This window comes from Rhineura floridana, chromosome 3 (genome assembly GCF_030035675.1).
Source record: "Rhineura floridana isolate rRhiFlo1 chromosome 3, rRhiFlo1.hap2, whole genome shotgun sequence".
Lineage (NCBI taxonomy): Eukaryota > Metazoa > Chordata > Lepidosauria > Squamata > Rhineuridae > Rhineura > Rhineura floridana.
Genome location: NC_084482.1, coordinates 61,606,568 through 61,627,207, shown reverse-complemented (window position 1 = coordinate 61,627,207; position 20,640 = coordinate 61,606,568). Strand labels below are relative to the sequence as shown.

The window sequence follows — 20,640 nt, the reverse complement described above, 5'->3', positions numbered from 1 at the left end:
TCTCTAGATATAGACGACCCTTTAGCTGGTCTTTTGTCTGATGAGGAAGAGGGCACAGCAGAGAAAGCACATTCCTTTGCCACCAAAAGTACTCCAGAAACTAATGCTGGAAACTCTAAAGAGAAAGGTTAGTGAGGATACCAGAATTGCATCACTTCAAATGGGTTTGGCAGCTTTTCTAATAAAAGCACATCACACATGTATTTGTGCAAATAAAACTACTGGCAGTCTTTATCTACATATGGATGCCTGTGGCAGCATTTTTGGAAGTCTGCGAGAGCCTGAGAAGAACCCTGATGTATCAGACCAAAGCCTATCTAGCCCAGCATCCTGTTGTCTACAATGGCCAAACAGATGCCTTTGAGAAGCTCACAGGTGGGACGTGAGGACATGATTCCTCTCCTGCTGCTGTTCCCCATTAACTGGTATTCAGAGGCATGGTGCCTCTGATTCTGGAGGTAATATACACCCATCATGACTAGTAGCCGTTGATTAGGTAGGGGATTAGGGAAATTCATGAAGAATAAGGCTATCTAAGGTAGTGGCCATAACCACATTGCCTTGGTGGTGAGTTCCAGGGGTTAGCTATGCATTGTGTGAATAAATGCTTCCATTTGTCTCTTCTGAATCTCCTGCCTATCTGGTTTATTGGATGACCCTCGAGTCTGGAGTTACGTGTGAAGGAGAAAAATGTATTTCTGTCAACTTTCTGCAGCTTCCCTCTGTCCCAGCTATTTGCTAACCCTGCTCTTCCACTCTTCCGCCGCCCCTGCCCAATTAGGATATCAGGTGTGTTCTCAATGCCCTAGCACAGATTATAGTTGTTACTTCATCCTTTAAGTACTGTTTGGAGAAAAATGGATAAGGGCGTCACTAGATATAAGAGTCGTATGCTGAAATCACTGCTTGGCCATAAAGCAGTGTACCGATGACAAGACAGCGAGTTGTATCCAGTGCTGTGCGTACGGAGTTCTGCTCACACAACAGGATTTCCTCTCTTCTCCCCATGCACCCTCAACATCTGCTCCAGAGAGTCCTCCAACCCTCCAGAGCAGATTTTAATGGTGTGCAGGGGAGAGGTGGGGAAAGTTCCACTGGGCAAACAGAACAGCAGCGTTGGGATATGACCTGGTGTCTCCCCACTTGACCTACTTCACAGTTTGAGGTGAGGATGAATGGATAAAAAAAGGAAAGAAAGCTGCACACCAAACATGCTGTATAAAATGTCCACATTAATTAATATATGAAGGATAAGACGAGTTGCTAGAACTGCAACGAATACAGTTCTTGTGTAAGCAAATATTTTATCAGAGCAAGTGGGTGGATCTGTACTTGTAAATACTTGTACCAAATAAGATAAGAAATGCTACATATTCCTGGCCAACTCACCCACATAGCCCACATTGGGTTATCAGCCTCCTCTAGCCCAGGCAGGAAATCTCTCTTGTTAATTGGAACGCTCCTCCTGTCCCTCTCAGTGTCTTCTCAGTTTCGATTTCCTGCCAGCTTATTTTATTTATTTATTTATTTATTTTATTTTATTTTATTTATATACCGCCCTAAGCCAAAAAGGCTCTCTGGGCGGTGTACATAGAGAATAAAACAAGAAAAATATATGAATAGAACAAATATAAGAAAATCAAAAATCAAAACAAACAAAGAACAAAAAACCAAGCAACATCAGAATATACCAGTAATGAAATACTGTTTTAAAATACACTATAAATCAATTTTTTAAAATACAATTTTAAAATGCCTGGGAGTATAAAAAGGTTTTCACCTGGCGCCAAAAAGATAGCAGCGTCGGCGCCAGGCGTACCTCATCGGGGAGACTATTCCACAATTCAGATGTCTTTACTCCTTCTCCGTCATAGAACTGCAACTAATACAGTTCTTGTGTAGCACAGATTTTATCAGAGCAAGGGTAGATTTGTATTTGTAAATACTTGTACTGAACAAGTTAAGAAATGCTATATTCTATCCAACTTTATGTACCAAAAGTTTCTCACTGTTCTAATTGCCAAATCCTCCATATTCAAAGCATCTGGAAATTTGCATAGCAGTGATAATAACAGATTGCATGTGACTGTGATCCCTTGCTGTTTCCCCCGTAATGTATTCTAAAATTGTGTTTATGTAGTTTTTCATTTTTGTTATATTGTCAGCCACCCTGGAGGCCTGATGGGCTGAAATACAAGGCTAGACGTTTAAAAATTAATAAATCATGCTACATAGTACAGGGGTTAACTTTCTAGCACAATATATAGTGGGTTGATATTTTGGGAGGGCATCTAGACAACCAGCCATTAGCTTCAAAATCACACTCCTGCAGTTAACAGCTCAATTAAATAATTCTCATGTCACAGTACAGTAGACGCTTGTTATAACATGGTTCGCTATACAGTGGATTCGGCTATGCCACAGGGATGACAATGTCCCTCGAGTAAAATACTGTTTAGGGAACACGACTTCCATTATAACATGGAAGTCCCATAATGAGGGTGCATCCTTTGTCCCCCCAACCCCCACATTATAACAAGCTTCTGCTATATAATTATTTACACTGGAAAAGCGGTCTGGTTTGTCTTAGTGAAAAAATGTTTAGCTACACCATTAAATCATTTAATACCTTGAGCAGATCATCTGGTATTTGAAAGCAAGTTGGAAGCTTGAAGGATATCCTTCCACACTAGAGCCCTTTAGCGCCGCTGAGGCAATGTTCTTCAACAATAAGTTGGAAGCAGAACTAAAATTCTGGTTCCACACAGCACTTAGTTTAGTGCTATATAACAAATAACTTCCCTTCCTATGACCAAGATCCATTTACTCATAAGTCAGTCTAATTCAGCAACAGTCCCCTGGAATGTTTAGTGCTACTTTGCTATAGAAAAATAAAAAGGAAAAGAATTATGAAAGGAAGTCAGTAATTAAAGCTGTCCTAGGCAGTATGACTAATGAAAGGGTAATTCATTACTGATCACCCACTCATACTGAATAGGAATTAATAAAACAGGCAGAACCTTCAAATAGGAAGCTTTGAATTAAAGGCATAGTAGCCCAGAAAAAGTCACAATAGTGCTTTGTTAATCCATACTGCACAGCCTAATACTAAAATTGCATTTTATTGTAATAATAATAATAAATTGCCACAAATTTCATCTGGAAAAACACAGGACAACACAGAAAAAACTCTAAGCCATTAATATTGTGAATGAAGGACGGCAATTCCAGAGAAAACAACTAGTGTAGCAACCACTAAACATTTAAAATGAAAATTATCAGCTATTTATTGGTTACACTGTGAGTATAATCAACTTACTTTTAAGCACTTCTGAAAGGGGAAGGAAGCCCATTAGACAATATTGTAAAATTTAGAACTCATTCTTGAAATTTTTTTTATTCAATTTATTAGGAACATATCTATATGCACCTCTTGGCCATGCTGTTATTCCTGACCGGAAACAGGAAGTGTTAATGTTTGAAGGTGACGGAGACGATCTCATGGATGCTATGGGTTTTGGTGAGAGCTCAGTAAGAGAGCCGAAATCTGGAAGAAAGGACGGACAGTAAGCAATCTCTGTTTGCTAAACCGCAGTGAGTTATGTGATTCTTTCATCTGAAAGGACAGTAAGGTCTCTGTTGAAAAAAGTTTAATGTTTGGGATAAACTAAGGTGAACCAATTCATATTACAGCTTGCACTGTTCCTGGTGGTTGAGCTGCAGTGCATCTAGGATAGGGCAAACATGAACAGCTCCCTAAGCTTAAGAAGTTGGAACTTCCTGGATAAGCCACTTATGATCCCAGTCATCTCTAGCAATGATGCCTCAGAATAGAGGGAGAGATATAATGCACTGTGCCTTGGTTTCCTCTTGGTTCCCAGCTTCAGCAAGGATGGAAGTGTTTCCTTATCAGCTTCATTTTTTTTCTGTCCTGCACATTTATCGCAGATGACAACATGAGGGTAGAAAAGGAAACTGAGATACTTTCAATTTTACTGAAGGTTGGCATAGAGTGGATGGGGGAGTCTTTGGCCTCCAGATGTTGCTGAATTACAGCTCCCATCAGCCCCAGCAAGCATGGCCAGTGGCCAGGGACGAAGGAAGTTGTGGTTCAGCACCATCTGGAGGGCCAAAAGTTTCCCACACGTGGTATAGAGAGCCAAGGTGTTCCCCCCGCATGCCCCATCCCCTGTATTCTGAGCCTAATGAGGGACCCAAGAACTAGTAATGTAAGGGCTTTCCAGGCCATCCAAAAATCAGATTGTGGGCTTGAAGCAACCTGCAGGAAGTATGGTATAGAGCTGTAAGACATCCTTCTGCTAGTTTCTGGAAATAGTAGCCAGACTTTTTTGTTTCTGTGCATTATCAGAAATTGCCTGTGTGTTTTCAATATTTTCTCATCAGCCAAGTTGGCTAAAGTAAGTTAGAATACTACCTAGGGATGCTGGAAAATCCAACAGATTGTCTCCTAAATCGCCAGATTCTCTAATTGTTAATGTGGGTTGGTTGGTGATAATACAATTGGTTTGGGGGTTTTTTTGGCAGGGAGGAGTCTCGTCCTGCCCGATCCATGCTAGATGAATTGCTTGGACAAGGAACAGCAAAAAAACTCTTAGAGAGACCAAAGACAGGAGAACACAAGGAATTCAAACTGGACAAGAAATACCAAAAGCAAGCAGGCAAGAGTACTTCTGCATGCACACAATATTCTGGAAAGTCCTTTTGCTTCTCCTTTTGAAGCATCAGAAATGCCCGTAGCTGAAATAAGTTCCCTCAGAGGGAAAGATGCTTGAAAAGATATGGAAAATGTTATCTTAGACCTGTGGTGCGGAACCCCTGGCTCATGGGCCATATGGGGCCCACAGGCTTAACCCACTCTGGCTTTGTTTGCCCCATCTAGAGCCTGCCTGCCCCTCTCTCTGTCTTGGCTGCTGGTGCTGCCACCTCCTTGCATGATCGTCTTGTTTTGGCACTCAAGAGCAGTCTTTGGTGGTGCCACGGTTTCCAGTCCTGCTTCCTCAAATGAGCTCCAGCTCCTCTTCCTTTCCTAAGCCAGACATGGCAGTCTCCTTGGAGAGAAGCAGTTTTTGTTTGCTACGGAGCATGCTCATAGCAGACAAACTCCCCATCTTGGCTTCCTGGCTTCTGAATTAGGGGGCAGCACAGCTGCTCAAGAGGAGAAGAGGAAAGAGGGCGCATCTCTGCTGCTCCGCCAACTGTTCTGCTCGCTCCTACTCTGGCTGTGCTTACTTCACAACTCACTCCACATGCTGCTGCCACCACCGTTTTAGTGTTTGTGCTGTTTTTGCTCCTGGTAGCAGGATAATGAGGAGGAAGCAGGCAGCAGAGGTTCCTAGAGGTCCTGTCCCACTCTCAGTATCACTTCTGGGGGTGGGGAGAAAGGGGGGGGAGTGATGGAGAGAGAGGAAGAAGGGATGACCCTGCCCACTGTTGGCTGCAGTCCATAACTGCCTTTTTCCGTGGGTCAGTGGCACATCACAGAAAGAAAGGTTCACCACTCTGCCTGAGATGAGATGCTCGGTTGGCCAATCTTGCTTAAATACTTGTCCATACTGACTTTTCAGAAAATGCTTAATTGTGATTGCACCAGCAAGGATTTTGAAGAATTTCCCCCCAAACCAGATTATCAAGTGATCCTGATTTTCTTTCCCCCACCCCTTCACATAATTTTCTTTCAAGATTATCTCCTGTGGTGCGTGCGCAAAATAAATGTGCAGCTGTTGCTCATGTCTAGTACATCTGTCACGGAGGTATCACATTTTCTTGGCACTCAATGTTTTGTCCTATGGAACATGATTTAATAAATTTCATGAGCTTCTGTTGCATCGTGCCTGTGACATTACTAGGTAAAAAATGACACAACTGCACTTGATCAGTGCGTACACCATTTACTGACCTTTTAAAAAGGTGGTTTTTGGTCATTTAAAGACTGAGTTCTTCATGAGATTAAAATACCATTTTTTAAAAAGCAGAAGAAGATGCTTTGTAGCAAATCAGACCATTGGTCCATCTAGCTCATCTGGCAGCAGCTGTCCAGAGTTTCAGACAGGCGTCTTTCCCAGACCTTCCCAGAAGTGCCAGGGGTTGAACCTGGGACTTTCTCTGTGCAAAACATGTGCTCTGCCAGTGAGCTACTGCTTCAGCTTCTCGTGGCTTTTTTATGAAATGGAGACTAATATCCCCGGCGGGGCTCCTTGTGGCCTGCGCACAGTTTTCTACCTGCCTTTTAGACCGTCTAGTGACTGGAGACTTCAGAGTTTCTAAAGTAGGGCTGTGGCCCTCCAGATGTTCTTGGGACTAACCGCTAGCTGGGACTCATGGGAATTGGAAGTCCACAACCTCAGAAGGGCACCACTTTGGCCACCCCTGCTCTAAAGCCTATAAGGAAACCAAGAGAGAGTGCTCTTGGTTGTGCTTTCATCAGCTTGACTCTCAGGACTCTTCCCATATACAGATAAGGAAGACACTTTGGGAGATGAGTTCACTTTTGGAGCCTACCAGCCCACTGTAGCCTCGACTCCAGAGGGACGACAGTCCAGACGACTATCTGTCCGGTAATGATAGATGCACTAGCCAGAAAACATGTCTCTGACCAGGCCGCTTGGAAAGTCCTAGTGCCCTCTCATTCTTTTTTGTTTGCAGGTTTTCCTCAGAGAATCTTAGTGAGCAGAAAACAGTACAGAAACCATCTACTCCTCAATGTGCCAGCCCCATTCGCAACAAGACTGGAGCTGATTGGCTGGGACTGAAAGATAATGATTTTGACTTGCCGCCTTCATCTCCACTAAAGGAATCCAATAAGACCAGCATAAAAGGAGCCATGATGGATATGCCACCTGGCCCTTCTGATGCTGACCCCCCTCCTACTCCTACCACCCAGCTCCCTTCTAGATCCAAACCAGCCACTAAAGAAGGAGCACTGAAGGCTGAACCCATCAAGGATGATGATGGGGACAGCTGGCTGAGTAATGTCTTATCTCAGAAGAAATCTCGAGTACAAGAGAAGGAGAAGAGGTCTGGGCCCTCTCTGATACAGGGAAAAGAAGGGGATCCCATTGCTCTTACCAGGTCAGAGGTTCCTTGGAGTCCCTCAAGTTCTGCACTTAACATTTTTCAGATTCTATAAACTGTTTTCCAAATATGGTATTGATATTATGTTAGAAGTGTGACAAGAGCAACTCCCATTTGGTCCTCTTTGCATGAGGAGAGAGACCTGTGCCTCTGACCTGTGCTCATCTTTCCTGTCTGTCTTCCTTCCATGTAAATTGATATGCCTCAGGGAGCTATTCACACCTCTGACTCACTTTCCTGTTTCTTTCTTCTCTGCAGACCACTGGAGGAGAAGGAGCCATGTTCTGTTTCTCTCCTCTCCTCTAGCATGAGGGGCAATGTCCAGGCATGGCCACTGCAGCCTCCAACTTAGTTAGTTAGATATAAGTAGCACCTTTCCTATCCAGTATGTATTTCTATTAATGAAGTAGTCTTTTCCTACTTTGAAACCAAGTCTGAGTGATTTAAAGCAAGGTAAAAGCTTGCTTTCTCTCAAGTAAAATCACACCCACGCAGCACAGAGCTCTGAGCAAGCTACACCAAGCTAAACTCTGCTAATTTACTAAAACTCTAATTGGTCTGATAGCCTTTGGAGAGCCATCATATTAATATGCACATTTTCCATGGGCACCTAAATTGTGACCCACTTGAAGAGCAGCGTATGTTGCTTTCTCTTGTGGCAATTGGTTTAGGCTGATATTTGTGTGAATTGACTTTGGATTTTATTTGTTTTCTATCAGCCAATGTGCTACCTATGTGCAGAGGCAGCAGCAGTCTGTTGCCCCAATAGATGGACCTGCCAGACTGGAAGAACCTAGGTAAGAACCTGCTTGTGGGCTTCCCACAGGCACCTGGTTGGCCACTGTGAGAACAAGGATGCTGGACTGGATGGGCCTTTGGTTTGATCCCACAGGACTGCTCTTATGTGAAGTCCTCGTGATTATTGACATTTTGCTCTTCCTGCTACTGTACAGACTTGACCTGCTGGGGGTCCCAATTTGGCCCGCAGGCTGGTTTCCCCAAACCACATCCACCCACCCCGCATCTGATGTCATATATTTTAATAATCAGAAGTTTAAAGTGAGCTTCAGAGAGTTCCTTTGCTGAAGTAAGGTGCGCTCCCACCGCCCATCACCTGATGGAGGGGGAAGTGATTTCAAAGGAAATCTCCATTTTAGCAGCAGTTTCAATGAAGACTGTTTCCCCCCTTCAGGGTAGAGTTTGTAAAAGAGCTTTCAAACAGCTCTATGCTGCTCTTTGAACCTCTGAGCTGGGGAGATAAGGATCCAGCCCACTGGCCAGAAAAGGTTCCCTCCTCTGCTTTACATGAATGCCTGAGGGAATTAAAGCACAAAGAAAGGAAAGAGACTCCTTTTCAATCCTTTCAAGGAGCATCTGAAGGGACAGGAGATGCTGGTCATTCTAATCCACATGGTGACTGAGGCTGCAATCCTAAACTCACAAGGGAATAAGGGCTGGTTCACATGGAGATTTAATGTGAGATGGGTGCCACCTGCACCCCTGTTTAATCTGCACAGTTTACATGACATTGCAGACAAAGGGAAGGTGCGTAGCTGTTGTTCCCTTTAAATCCGAATCAAAGCAACCCACTGAAAGTGTGATGTGAAGGAAAAACCATCTCCGCTTCACTGCACTCCTCCCATGTAGGCTCTTTCCTCCGAAGTTTTTTGCTGGGGGGTGGATCATCACTTCAGATACTCCCCTTTCTCCGTCCACTAAACTCTCCATGAATTCCATTTCACTTCCCGTCGCTCAAGAAGCGACTTCCAACTGGCTGCTCCCAGACTGCTGCAGCCCTCCTTTCTTTCACCCTTACTCATCCAGTAAACTGCCTTCCTTCACTCCTGTTCTTTTGAACTCGTTCCACCACAGTGGGGGTGGCAGCGGCGGCTGCTTTTCATTGCAGCATCCTCTCCCTCTCCCCCTCCCCCCTCTCTCTCTCTCACACACACAGAGAGAGAGAGAGAGAGAGAGAGAGAGAATATAAGAAGAGCCTGCTGGATCAGGCCAGTGGCCCATCTAGTCCAGCATCCTGTTCTCACAGTGGCCAACCAGGTGCCTGGGGGAAGCCTGTAAGCAGGACCCGAGTGCAAGAACGCTCTCCCCTCCTGAGGCTTCCGGCAACTGGTTTTCAGAAGCATGCTGCCTCTGACTAGGGTGGCACAGCACAGCCATCATGGCTAGTAGCCATTGATAGCCCTGTCCTCCATGAATTTGTCTAATCTTCTTTTAAAGCCATCCATGCTGGTGGCCATTACTGCATCTTGTGGGAGCAAATTCCATAGTTTTACTATGCGCTGAGTAAAGAAGTACTTCCTTTTGTCTGTCCTGAATCTTCCAACATTCAGCTTCTTTGAATGTCCACGAGTTCTAGTATTATGAGAGAGGGAGAAGAACTTTTCTCTATCCACTTTCTCAATGCCATGCATAATTTTATACACTTCTATCATGTCTCCTCTGACCCGCCTTTTCTCTAAACTAAAAAGCCCCAAATGCTGCAACCTTTCCTCGTAAGGGAGTCGCTCCATCCCCTTGATCATTCTGGTTGCCCTCTTCTGAACCTTTTCCAACTCTATAATATCCTTTTTGAGATGAGGCGACCAGAACTGTACACAGTATTCCAAATGCGGCCGCACCATAGATTTATACAACGGCATTATGATATCGGCTGTTTTATTTTCAATACCTTTCCTAATTATCGCTAGCATGGAATTTGCCTTTTTCACAGCTGCCGCACACTGGGTCGACATTTTCATCGTGCTGTCCACTACAACCCCGAGGTCTCTCTCCTGGTTAGTCACCACCAGTTCAGACCCCTTGAGCATGTCACACACACACACACAAACCTGTCTCTGACTACCTACTTTTTTAAAAAAAAGGAAGAAAGGGTTTTACTAGGAATGGGGGAGGTCTAGTCAGTGACTTGTCAATTTCATGCTGAGGTGCTTTCTCTGGGCTTCAGTCTTTAAGCCCCAGCAGTCATGGGATTGCACCCCCCTCTCCATTCTGAGTTCCATATGCCCAGTTACCAATGTGACAGAAGGCGTGTGTGTGTGCGCGCACGCACACACACACTGTTCCACTAAAAATTGCATTTCATAGGTACTTAATAAAAAAGGGGTTTTGCTATAAATATGTCAGGAGGAAATGAAACTGACAGAATAATGTTTTTTGTGTAAATTGCACCCCCATGCTATCACGGCTTCAGCAAACCCCCTTCCCTTCTCCATTAGCAATACTCTGGAGAGAGGCAAACATGTAAATTTGGGGACGGGGCGACAAGGAAACAACAATACTAAATGTGACTGGAAAACAGTGGATTGGAAGATGTGTGAATGTTGAAAATCTATTGCAATGGGAAAAACTTTGTCTTTAATACAAAGTTTAGCCCCCGTGTGAATCAGCCCTTTATCCCATAGAACACACTAGGATTTACTTCTCTGGGTAAACATGAATACGATTGTCTAGTGTGAGAAGAGATTATTTAATCCAGAACAAAATCCATGATTAGCAAAGAACCATGAGTCAATTCCCATGTACTCAAGGATAGAGTGACAGCTCATTAGTTATCTTTTAACCACTAAGAATGGATTAACAAAACATGGTTAAAAGGTAACTGGTAGTCTTTAAATGATTGTCATTACATGCCATAAAGCCTGGAATGGTGATCTTAACCAGATTATAAATTGGCACTTGCTCCATAATAAATGGATATATATATCTTTTTACCACAGATCTTCCATACCTTGGCTAAAATCTCAGGAACAAACCACTCCTGCTTTTCCATCCGATTCCAGGAAAGGGACTCCCTTTGGAGACACCAGTAAGACAGGTAAGATTCAAACTCCAGTTAAACTGCCAAGGGAATGACCGTTGCCAGCATACCACCATCAGTGACTACTTTGTTTCCCTCTAACTGGTTGTATAAATGTAAGACTGTTCCTACAAAGTTGGTTTCAAAGAAAGTTGGTTGACAATCACTACCCTTGCAGCTAAAATTACAAGTGGTAGGGCTCCCAAATCCTCTCAGTGCCTGAGGGCACTGTTGAGTACTGACATGAAAAGGAAAGCTGCTCACTGCACATTTGCTTCTGTCTTCATCTCTTTGCTTGCTTCCCTGTTGGTTTTCCTTTGACCTGCCTCAGATCCCTTCCCTGCCCCACACTTTGAACTGGAGCAGAATCCTCTATAGTTGGGAATCTGATGCTTGCCTTGACTCAGTGCTAATGTGTTCAGTTGTTTGCTGACATACCTTTCCTCCTTCTGTTGAGCTTGATGTGGAAGAAAGATATTTAAGGCTACACTTGGCACTAGAGAAGTGAAAGAGACCAGTAAAGTCACCCCTATCCTTCATCCTGTCTGTTCTCTTCCCGCTTCCGTTCATCCACAAGGCTTGTCATGCAAGGGACCTGTGGAGCAAGATGAAACATCTGTTATTACCCCTTTCCTCTACATCTGAAAAGCAGCTTGTGACAATGTGCTCTTAATAGCTGTACTGCCTCCTTTTAACCATGAGGTAAATGAAATGAGAAAGAGGACCCCTACTCATATATCGCTATAGAAAGCACCTAAGCCCATTGCTACATCTGGTTTCTTTATGGTTTGTATTTCCAGCACCTGCAGTTTTTTTGCAAGGACATGATGAAATCCTTCCGATTCCTGTGCACTCCCAGGTAGGTGGGAGGTAACACTATTTTGTTTTAATTATTGGAGAAGGGAAGTGGGAGGGATAAATGAATAAATGTCTCTAACAGGTGTCTATATCTAGCACTTCATACAGAGTTTATAACGTTTCCTGAGCTCCTCTTTCATTTTATGTTCTTATTGCGTATGAATTTCAAGAGAAACTGAACTTAATCCAGAAGGTTGAAGAATCCATTAAACACAGCGTCCTGCCTTCCGGAGGAGCCATATACTGTCCAAACCTGGAGCAGTTTCTGGGTCTGATGTCCTCTTTCCAGCCATGGGGATAAATGAGAGACGCTCTGACTGTCATACACCCATAAGATTGGGAAGGGAACCCAAACGTTACCTAGCGCAGAGCTTGGCATTTACAAAGTTTCCCAGTTTAAAGCAACCCCAATAGATACTGAGCAATTCTCCCTAAATAAACATCCAGGTTCCCCATGCTATACTCAGCTCTCAAACTGTTTTCCATAAGTATATGTTTCCCACAAAGGGAAAATACCTAGACTTGTAGGTTTCTACAACAGGATCTTCTATCCAGCTTGTTGTTCTTCTAGAGCAGATAAGACTAACACATGGTTGCTTAATGGCACTACCTGTGGATATTGGAGCATTCTTATTGCCACTCTGGGGTCCTTTTGGGAAGAAGGGAGAGATATAAATTTAATATATCTATCTCTCCTTTAAATCTTCACCGGAGTTGGCTGTAGAGACCTTGTCCAAGTGCCTGGAATCCTTGAGTGGATGGATGGGAAGAAACAGGCTGAAGCTCAATCCTGATAAGACCGAGGTGCTACTTGTGGGTGACAGGGGAAGGTTGGGTGTTGCTGACCTGAATCTTAATGGGGTAAAATTGCCCCTGAAGGATCAGGTCCGCAGCCTCGGGGTTGTTCTTGATTCCAAGCTGTCCATGGAGGCTCAGATTTTGGCAGTGAGCCGGGCAGCTTGGTATCAACTACACCTCATACGGAGGTTGAAACCCTACCTTCCTATTCATCAGCTCCCACTGGTGGTACATGCCCTGGTTACCTCTCGTTTAGACTACTGCAATGTGCTCTACGTGGGGTTACCCTTGAAAACGGTCCGGAAACTACAACTGGTGCAGAATGCAGCGGCACGCCTGCTTACAAACAGCTGCCGCCGTGATCACATCACGCTGGTGTTATTTCATCTACATTGGCTTCCAGTTGTTTTCCGGGCCCAATTCAAGGTGTTGGTCTTAACCTTTAAATCCCTATACGGTCTCGGCCCTGTTTACCTGAAGGAGCACCTCCAGTACCACCAACTAAGCCGCCCGACCAGATCAGCCACACCGGGCCTTCTCTCCATCCCACCAACGAAAACAGCTAGGTTGGTGGGGACTAGAGAGAGGGCATTCTCAGTGGCGGCCCCCACTCTCTGGAACTCCCTCCCGTTCGATCTTCGCCATGCCCCTTCCCTAGATACATTTCGCCGAGCCTTAAAAACATGGCTCTTTGGACAGGCCTTTGGGGTCCCCGGGGTGGGCTAATTTCTTTATATTGTTTTAAAATTGTCTATTGATGGCCCTGTACTGCCACTTTTTAAAATGGTTATTGTTGACTGCGCTGTATTTTATTATGTATTGTATTATTATGTATTGTTGAATTTAATGTTGTACGTCGCCTAGAGTGGTTTCGGCCAGATAGGCGACTCAAAAATTAAATTTATTATTATTATTATTATTATTATTATTATTATTATTATTTATTAATATAAATAAATAAATAAAATCCGAATACGATGCTAAGAACAGTATTTGAACTTCTCCATGTTTTCAAATTAAGCAGTAAGAGCAATGCTGGGCAGAATGTTCATTCCATTTTACAGTGGTTCTTCCTGGCTCTCCCTGCCACAGGGATGAGGAGCCTGTGGCCTTCCAGATGTTGTTGGGCTCCAACTTCCATCCACCTTGGTCACCTTGGCCCAACGGTAAGGCACGATGGAAGTAGTAATCCTGCAACATCTGGGAAGGGCAAAGGTTCCCAACCCCAGTACTATCACATTCACAATACTCAGCAGGGATGCCCCAAAGTTCACCAAACATTCTTCCCTTCACTTGTGAAAATACCCTCTGTCATTTTAACCATGCTAAAAATTAGTTTTTACTTGTATCTTCTCACTCAACTCTTCCACCCTTTCTCAGCTCTTACACTCAGAGCCCAATGTGCTGAGCCTACCTAATATCAGTGAGTATGAAAAAAGGCTGACAGGTCTGCAAGATCAGCTGCGAGAGAGCCTAGCAAGTTACCAGGCGGAGCTACTGAATGCCCAGACTCACGTCGCTGAGCTGGAAGGTCAAGTAAGTGAATCATGCTAAAGGATGAAATAGGAACAGCTGCTTTTTGCACCCTAATTTTCATGGAAGCGCTGTTCTGTATATTGACAGTGATGTCATTATCTGGGTGTGGATCTTTATGTATTCAAAACAACACCATCCACTGTATGATGTAACTTTTAAAAATAAATAAAATAAAAGCTTTTTTTAAAAAAAATACATTTAGGTGAGGCGGCTGGAGCTGGAGAAGAATCAGCAGAAATTATTGTTGGGAAGTCTGCAACAGCGTCATCAAGAGGACTTGGATCTTATAGAGAAAGCTCACAGGTATTGGCAGTGGTGGCTGATGCCCATTGGGAATGGCGGGGTGGAAGACAGGAAGATGAACAGTAGGCGGAGCCAGAACTACTGACAGGCAGAGCCAGCCCCTGACTGGTTGTGAATTAGAAGGCAAGAAGGTGATGGTTGGCTGAAGGCAGTCTGAGGTTGGTGGGGCTGTGCCCCACTTGTTCTAATTGGCCATCCTCCACTGCGTATTAGTTGTTCTGAATGAACACATTCATCACAGAGCACCTGCCCCAAGGATCCATATAAAACAGGAACAACAGGAAGCTTTTTCGTAGACACATCTGTCCACAAGGACTTACACAATACCTATTCCTGTGTATACCAGGAGCAGTTTCTCTTCTTGCGCCTGTCCAAATCATTAGGTCCACCATGAAGTGTGCTGCCATCCCTGAGCGCACACATGCAACATGAGCAGTCTATATTTTCCTTGCCAGTCGTAGCCTCTGAGCAAGAGAGCGAGAAGATTTTTCTAAAATTGCAGTTCTGTCACTAAAATAATCCACAGTGAATTATGATGAACTGTACATATGCTGATTTTTTTTCTTATATGTTTTGTTCCAAGATGTAAAATTAACACGTGTTTTTCACAGAATTTGGAAGCTCTTTAGTTTTAAAAAAGTATCTGTAAAAACAGAGGTGGAATATATGGTCCATATGGGTGAATTTAAAAAACGAGGTAAGGAGGGGCCATGACAGAGGTTTATAAAATTATGTACACAGGGAAGAAGATTATGGATTGGAAGCCATATGAATTGAAAGCAGTGCTGACCACTGGAAGCTATACATGGTAGAATTTCTGTGGTTCCTATGTTTTATAGGCTATCACAAAGGCTATTTTTCTGGAACCTTTTTATTGTTTTAATGGACAGTTGTGATTCATAGAATTGCATGGCTCCTTCTGGGAGGAAGGGCAGGATATAAATGTAATAAATAAATAAAATAAGAGGCCATCTTCTAAAGTTGAGTTCTAGGTTCCCCCTAAATGATGAACAAGCCTTCTGGTAAGATGGCCTCAGTTGCAGTTTTGTCCAATTCCTAGCCAAGGTTACATTAGCAGGTTGGAGTTCTACTTCCAGCTTCCCATGGGTATTTTAGGGATTTTTTTCTCGATCTAGTTTCCGGGGTCCAGTTTCCAACCTGTCATTTATTTATTTATGAGAAATATTTATGTCCTACCTTTCCATTGTAATAACACTCAGGGGAACCACCACATAATGGGTGGTTCCAGACTGTTGCTGGTAGAATTCAATTGCAATACCAATTATATTTGATTTGGAGGTCTTGCACAACAAAGCCACTTTCCCAAAATATCAGACTTTTTGTTATAAGAAAAGTGATGGGAAAATGCACTGGACAGTGTGGGACAACCCTTGCTTTGACACAATGTCATCTAACCTCTAAGCAAACAAATCAGAACGAATGCTCATTAAGCAGCCAATGTCATCTAATCTCCCTGCAAATATATCGGGATAATAAATAGGTTGTCTGGAAGCACCCGATGTTTCAGAACAATCAGAAACTGTATCATAAAAGATTAAAAACATACAGCATAAGAGACAAATAATAGCAAATAAAAACCACTTTAAAAAGAAGAGCTATTGCTGCTACAATGAGATGGGCATGGGAAAACGAGAGAGAGAAAGAAATGTGAGAAAGTCAGTTTTCAATCTTAGGAAGCTATATAGGCAAGCAAAAGTCTAAACCAATAGCTAGACCACTAAACTTGTTGAGCTCACCAAAAATCACTGAGTATAAAAAACTGCACTAGAGTAACTTCCATCCATTTTTCAACACATACTTGGAAACCTTTGGGTTTTTTCCACCTCTGGTCTAGGAACCGTGTAAAGGTGATTGAGGACTCGTATCACCAGCGTGAGGAGCGTCTCCGGCAAGAGAACCAAGAGTTGGCAAATCAATACTTATCTCGCTGCCAGAGTGCAGAGCAGGCCAAATCGGAGTTGCTGGCCCAGCACCAGCACCGACTAACGGAGCTGGAGCAGGAGAAGGCCAAGGAAATTGATCGACTACAGGAGCTTCAACGGTAAATGGCGGGGGGGGGGGAGAGAGATTAACTGGAACTTTGAATAGATAGTGCTTTTTAAAAAAAGCATGAGTCAGACACCCCAGCCTATCTCTTTTCCTCTGACAACTGATCCTTCAAAATTTTGCCAGGTTTTCTGTGTGCCCTGAAAACTTGTTTTATTTGTGGATGGATAGATAGATAATAGCGAGAGAGCACAGATAGCAGCAAACTCTGAAGAGAGAACCTGTTCTATATACTCAGTTCCCTAGCAGAGATGTGTGTGTGGTGTTCTTTTCCTTTGGGCTGCTAGGATGTCCATCCTGGAAATGCGCAAAGACCATGAAGAGCAACTGGAACGTCTGAAACAACTGAAGGCTCAGGAGATTGATGCAGTGACTAGTGCCACCTCTTACACCAGGTAACAGCTGCTGCTCCCCTGTCATCTCAAAGAATCGGAAGAAAGAATACTCAGTGCTAGGAAACAAGGAGCATAAAAGAAGAATTGTGTCCAGTGTTAAAAGGGTATCTGCCAACCTAGTTTTCAGTGGCAGTGAGCAATAGGGAGGTAGCTGAATGCAGCTAGTCAGAGACAGAGTTGCAGGCATATGAGAATTCTTGTATATGTGTGAGGATTGACAACTTCTCTATGGAAGGAATGAAACCTTTTCTAGTCTGGTACACAGAGTTAGTGGGAGAATGTGTTCAGTGTCTGCAGAGGGTGTGGGCTTTCTCTGCTTTACTCTAGGCTCTTGGCCTGAGCAGGAGTGGTCTGCTCTGCAGAGGAACATTGCATTATCTTCAACCACAGGGTGTGATGGCGAAGGCTTCCTTCCTTCTTTTGCCAAGGTCAGCCTTCCCCAATCTGGTGTTCTCCAGATGTCGCTGGACTCCCAGTTCACATTAGCCCTATCCAGCATGGCCAGGATTAAGGAACTTGAAGTCCAGCATCATCTAGCACTGCCAGGCTGAGGAAAGCTGACCTAGTACTGGCAACACCACTTGGGGATGTTAAATAGAAAAGTGAGGGGTTTTGCAAAAGAACAGAAAAGGGAAGAAATGCTCCACTGGGTAATAAGAGGCTTGAAACTGGGTAAGATGTGTGAGATACAGTAGGTATGTTTGGTGATGCTGTTACTAAGGAGAGAAGGACAATTCAGGAGGGACATAGCAATCATGCTTGTCCAAGGCATTTTCTTGTGGTGATGGCTTACAGTGCTGTTGGAGGAGGAGGAGGTGCAGATGGAGGTTAAGGTTGGATACACACACACACACACAGAGGGAGGGAGGGAGGGAGGTAAGAATGGTGAGGCTCTGGCACAAGGAGTTAAAACTGATACATTAGCAAAACTGTATTTCTTGTTAAATTGCTTTGGGATCTTTCTTGAGAAGTGATTCATTCAATGAATGAGTGAAACGCTGGCCAGAAATGCTACCTGCACATCCTTGGCAAATAAAGGAGAAAACCCCTCCACTTAAAATTTTGCCCTGTATGAGGTCCTAGCAAGTAGCTGAAAGATGTTCAGCCCACCACATCCAGAGAAAGCAATATTTAAATGTCACTACTGCATGAGAAGCTTTCTGGCTCATGCTCTTTTTGTAAAGGAACCAACAGGAAACAAATGGATGCATCTCACGTGGCAACTTGGAGCTCTTCTTGCCTTTTTCAGGTCTTTGAATGGTGTCATAAACCAGATGGAAAAGTTCTCCAGCAACCTAAATGATCTCACCAACAAAGTGGAGGCCACTCACCTCACTACATCCCAAGAACTTGAGATTGGGGCTCGGCAACGGGATGAACAGCTCAGGGGTAAATGTCTTTTAGACATTTGGGATCCAAGTGCCACTTCCTCCAGGATTGCTTCTTGGTCTGGGACGGTTTTGACTTGGCTTGTGTTCAGGTCTGAAAAGCCTTGCTGTTGTCTACTACATTTTCCTGCCATACTTTTCCGTTTGTGCCTCGCTATGGACCCATTTGAGACCCTCCATGGTGCAGAGTGGTAAGCGGCGGTAAAGCAGCTGAAGCTCTGCTCACGGCTGGAGTTCAATTCCAACGGAAGGAGGAAGTCGAATCTCCTGTAAAAGGGGTCTAGGTCCACTCAGCCTTCCATCCATCCGTGGTCGGTAAAATGAGTATCTGGCATACGCTGGGGGGTAAAGAAAGGCTGGGGAAGGAACTGACAATCCCACCCCATATATACGGTCTGCCTAGTAAACGTTGCAAGATGTCACCCTAAGAGTCGGAAATGACTCGCACTATAAGTGCAGGAACACCTTTACCTTTTATGGACCCATTGGCACTATTCATTTAAAGCACCATAATACCGCTTTAAACAGTCATGGCTTCCCCCAAACTTAACCCTTTTTTTAAAGTTGTTGTTTTTTAAATGTTTTTAACACTGTTTTATTTTAATGTATTTTAAGATCTGTTTTTATGATGTTTTAAAGTGTTTCTAGCACTTTGTTTGCCGCCCTGGGCTCCTACTGGGAGGAAGGGCGGGATACAAATTAAATAATAAAATAAATAAATAAATTATCTGGAACGCACATGTACTCCTTTCCTGCTGCAAGGACCAGAGAGCCTGGCCAACATTTGTCCAAAATGTTGCTGCTTCTGTACTGTTTGCCACCTGAGATAAGAGCTTCCAGATTGTCTTATGATCAAGCAGGCTTTAAGCAGAAGACAATGCAGCTTGCTTTTTGCTTGGGAGTTGGCTAACTGATTGCTCTTTAGGACCATGTGAATGATTGGAACTTAGTTTATGTAATGCAAGAATTGGATGGGCATTTAGCTTGAAACATTATCTCATACGGTGCGATATGGCCGTGATGCACTGCATCTTAAAAAACCCCAACTTAATCTTATCTACCTACCTACCTTTTTTTAAAAAACTGAGACTTGGAACACTGTCAAAGTGGTTCTAATTTCAGGAATAAGAGATTCTGAATCAGCTTTAGCAGATTCTTCTGCTGAGCCATGAAACTGGCAATAACTAGCATAGGAGCAGCGTAGAGGAGTTCCCAGAACTTTTCTGGTTGCATCTTACAAAGACAAAAAGACGTGTGCTGAAGGCTGCTGTCTGGGAGTGCGTCATCTCCTGCTTCACCTGTGCTAGGTATAATGATACATTTCTTGGAAATCAGTACTGTCATGCATGCGGGCCACCCACCTGGCATGCAGTGCAGACCCAAGACCCAACTCCCAATCCAGGGCAATTGATCCTGGCAAAATATCTCCCCTTGCCAGGTCTACGTGAGCCACAACAACCCTGCAAGGTTGGTAGACTGCCACCACCCCTTGAACTGGTTAACCACTCTGAGTCAGGGGAAACCCAGAGCCCAGAAATAACCCTGCCAAGGATTCCAAAAGACAAGAGCCAAAAGAGCACTCCTTGCCCTGGAGCCTTAGGCAATAGCCAAATACACAGTAGTATGTGGTCAGTAGCCAAGGTGCTAGATTCAGAGCCAATTCCCCCCTGCAGTGAACACATACAAGTAAATAAAAAGTAGCTTTATTGAATGTGCACAATTAATAGCAGCAAAATGGTTCCTCAAAACTCACACCCAAAAAGGGGCTAGGCAAAATACAGACCGAGTTCTATCACAAAACAAAATAACAAAACTAGCTAACCTATTCTATACTCACTTGAGGTAGCTTGTTGTAAGTTCCAGCATCTCCCCCAGAGATGCCAAGTTGCGTAGTAGATGGAAATGGAACTGACATAGATATCCACCTATAGGCAAGATGGATTCCAGGGGAACAAAGGCTAAAGATCCTATTCCTATACTTATGGGGAAAACCCTAAGTAACAGACCAGACTAATTAGCCAATCAGGGGGCTTTCTCATGAGGTAATGCTTCTCCATGTCTTTGCGCCTAACTGGCACGTCCTCCCCTCTATTCCCAGGCTAGGCTGACCTTGAATACCAGGCTCTGTAGAGATAAACAGGTGTCTTCACACAGGCCTACTAATTAACTGCAGCTGAGGAATGAAAATGCAAATATCTTTGCTCTCACACAGAGGCCTCATTTCTGAACAAGATGAAATCCCACAATTCTTTGCACAAGAGCCATGTTACACTCAAGCCTTTTGACACGTTCTTGACAAGTTCAGCTGCACTGGTTAGCAACAGTTACGGGGCTTAGAACTCTACTGGCGTCAGGGGATTTGATTTGGACAAAGAAATTGGACTGTATG

The 20,640-nt window shown here is 43.8% G+C and overlaps 1 protein-coding gene and 1 long non-coding RNA gene across 13 annotated transcripts in view; one reads left to right on the top strand and one right to left on the bottom strand.

Annotated features, from left to right (window-relative positions):
• Window positions 1–20,640, top strand: part of FBF1 (Fas binding factor 1) — a 50,124-nt gene that overhangs the window by 18,146 nt on the left and 11,338 nt on the right. For 10 of the 12 annotated variants that reach the window (XM_061616241.1, XM_061616240.1, XM_061616238.1 and 7 more), the window contains 13 exons: window positions 8–127; window positions 3,413–3,566; window positions 4,546–4,679; window positions 6,476–6,575; window positions 6,664–7,089; window positions 7,812–7,889; window positions 10,827–10,924; window positions 11,707–11,765; window positions 13,943–14,098; window positions 14,301–14,401; window positions 16,257–16,463; window positions 16,756–16,863; window positions 18,113–18,252. In XM_061616241.1, the coding sequence (XP_061472225.1) occupies window positions 8–127; window positions 3,413–3,566; window positions 4,546–4,679; window positions 6,476–6,575; window positions 6,664–7,089; window positions 7,812–7,889; window positions 10,827–10,924; window positions 11,707–11,765; window positions 13,943–14,098; window positions 14,301–14,401; window positions 16,257–16,463; window positions 16,756–16,863; window positions 18,113–18,252 (1,881 nt within the window). The remainder of the gene's footprint in view (window positions 1–7; window positions 128–3,412; window positions 3,567–4,545; window positions 4,680–6,475; window positions 6,576–6,663; window positions 7,090–7,811; window positions 7,890–10,826; window positions 10,925–11,706; window positions 11,766–13,942; window positions 14,099–14,300; window positions 14,402–16,256; window positions 16,464–16,755; window positions 16,864–18,112; window positions 18,253–20,640) is intronic. The other 2 variants (XM_061616239.1, XM_061616242.1) reach the window with 2 other exon arrangements.
• LOC133379961 (uncharacterized) lies at window positions 3,263–20,194 on the bottom strand. Its single transcript, XR_009761313.1, has 3 exons — window positions 20,089–20,194; window positions 11,345–11,501; window positions 3,263–3,547 (listed from the first exon to the last, which is right to left on the bottom strand). It is a non-coding gene; the product is annotated as an uncharacterized LOC133379961 (long non-coding RNA).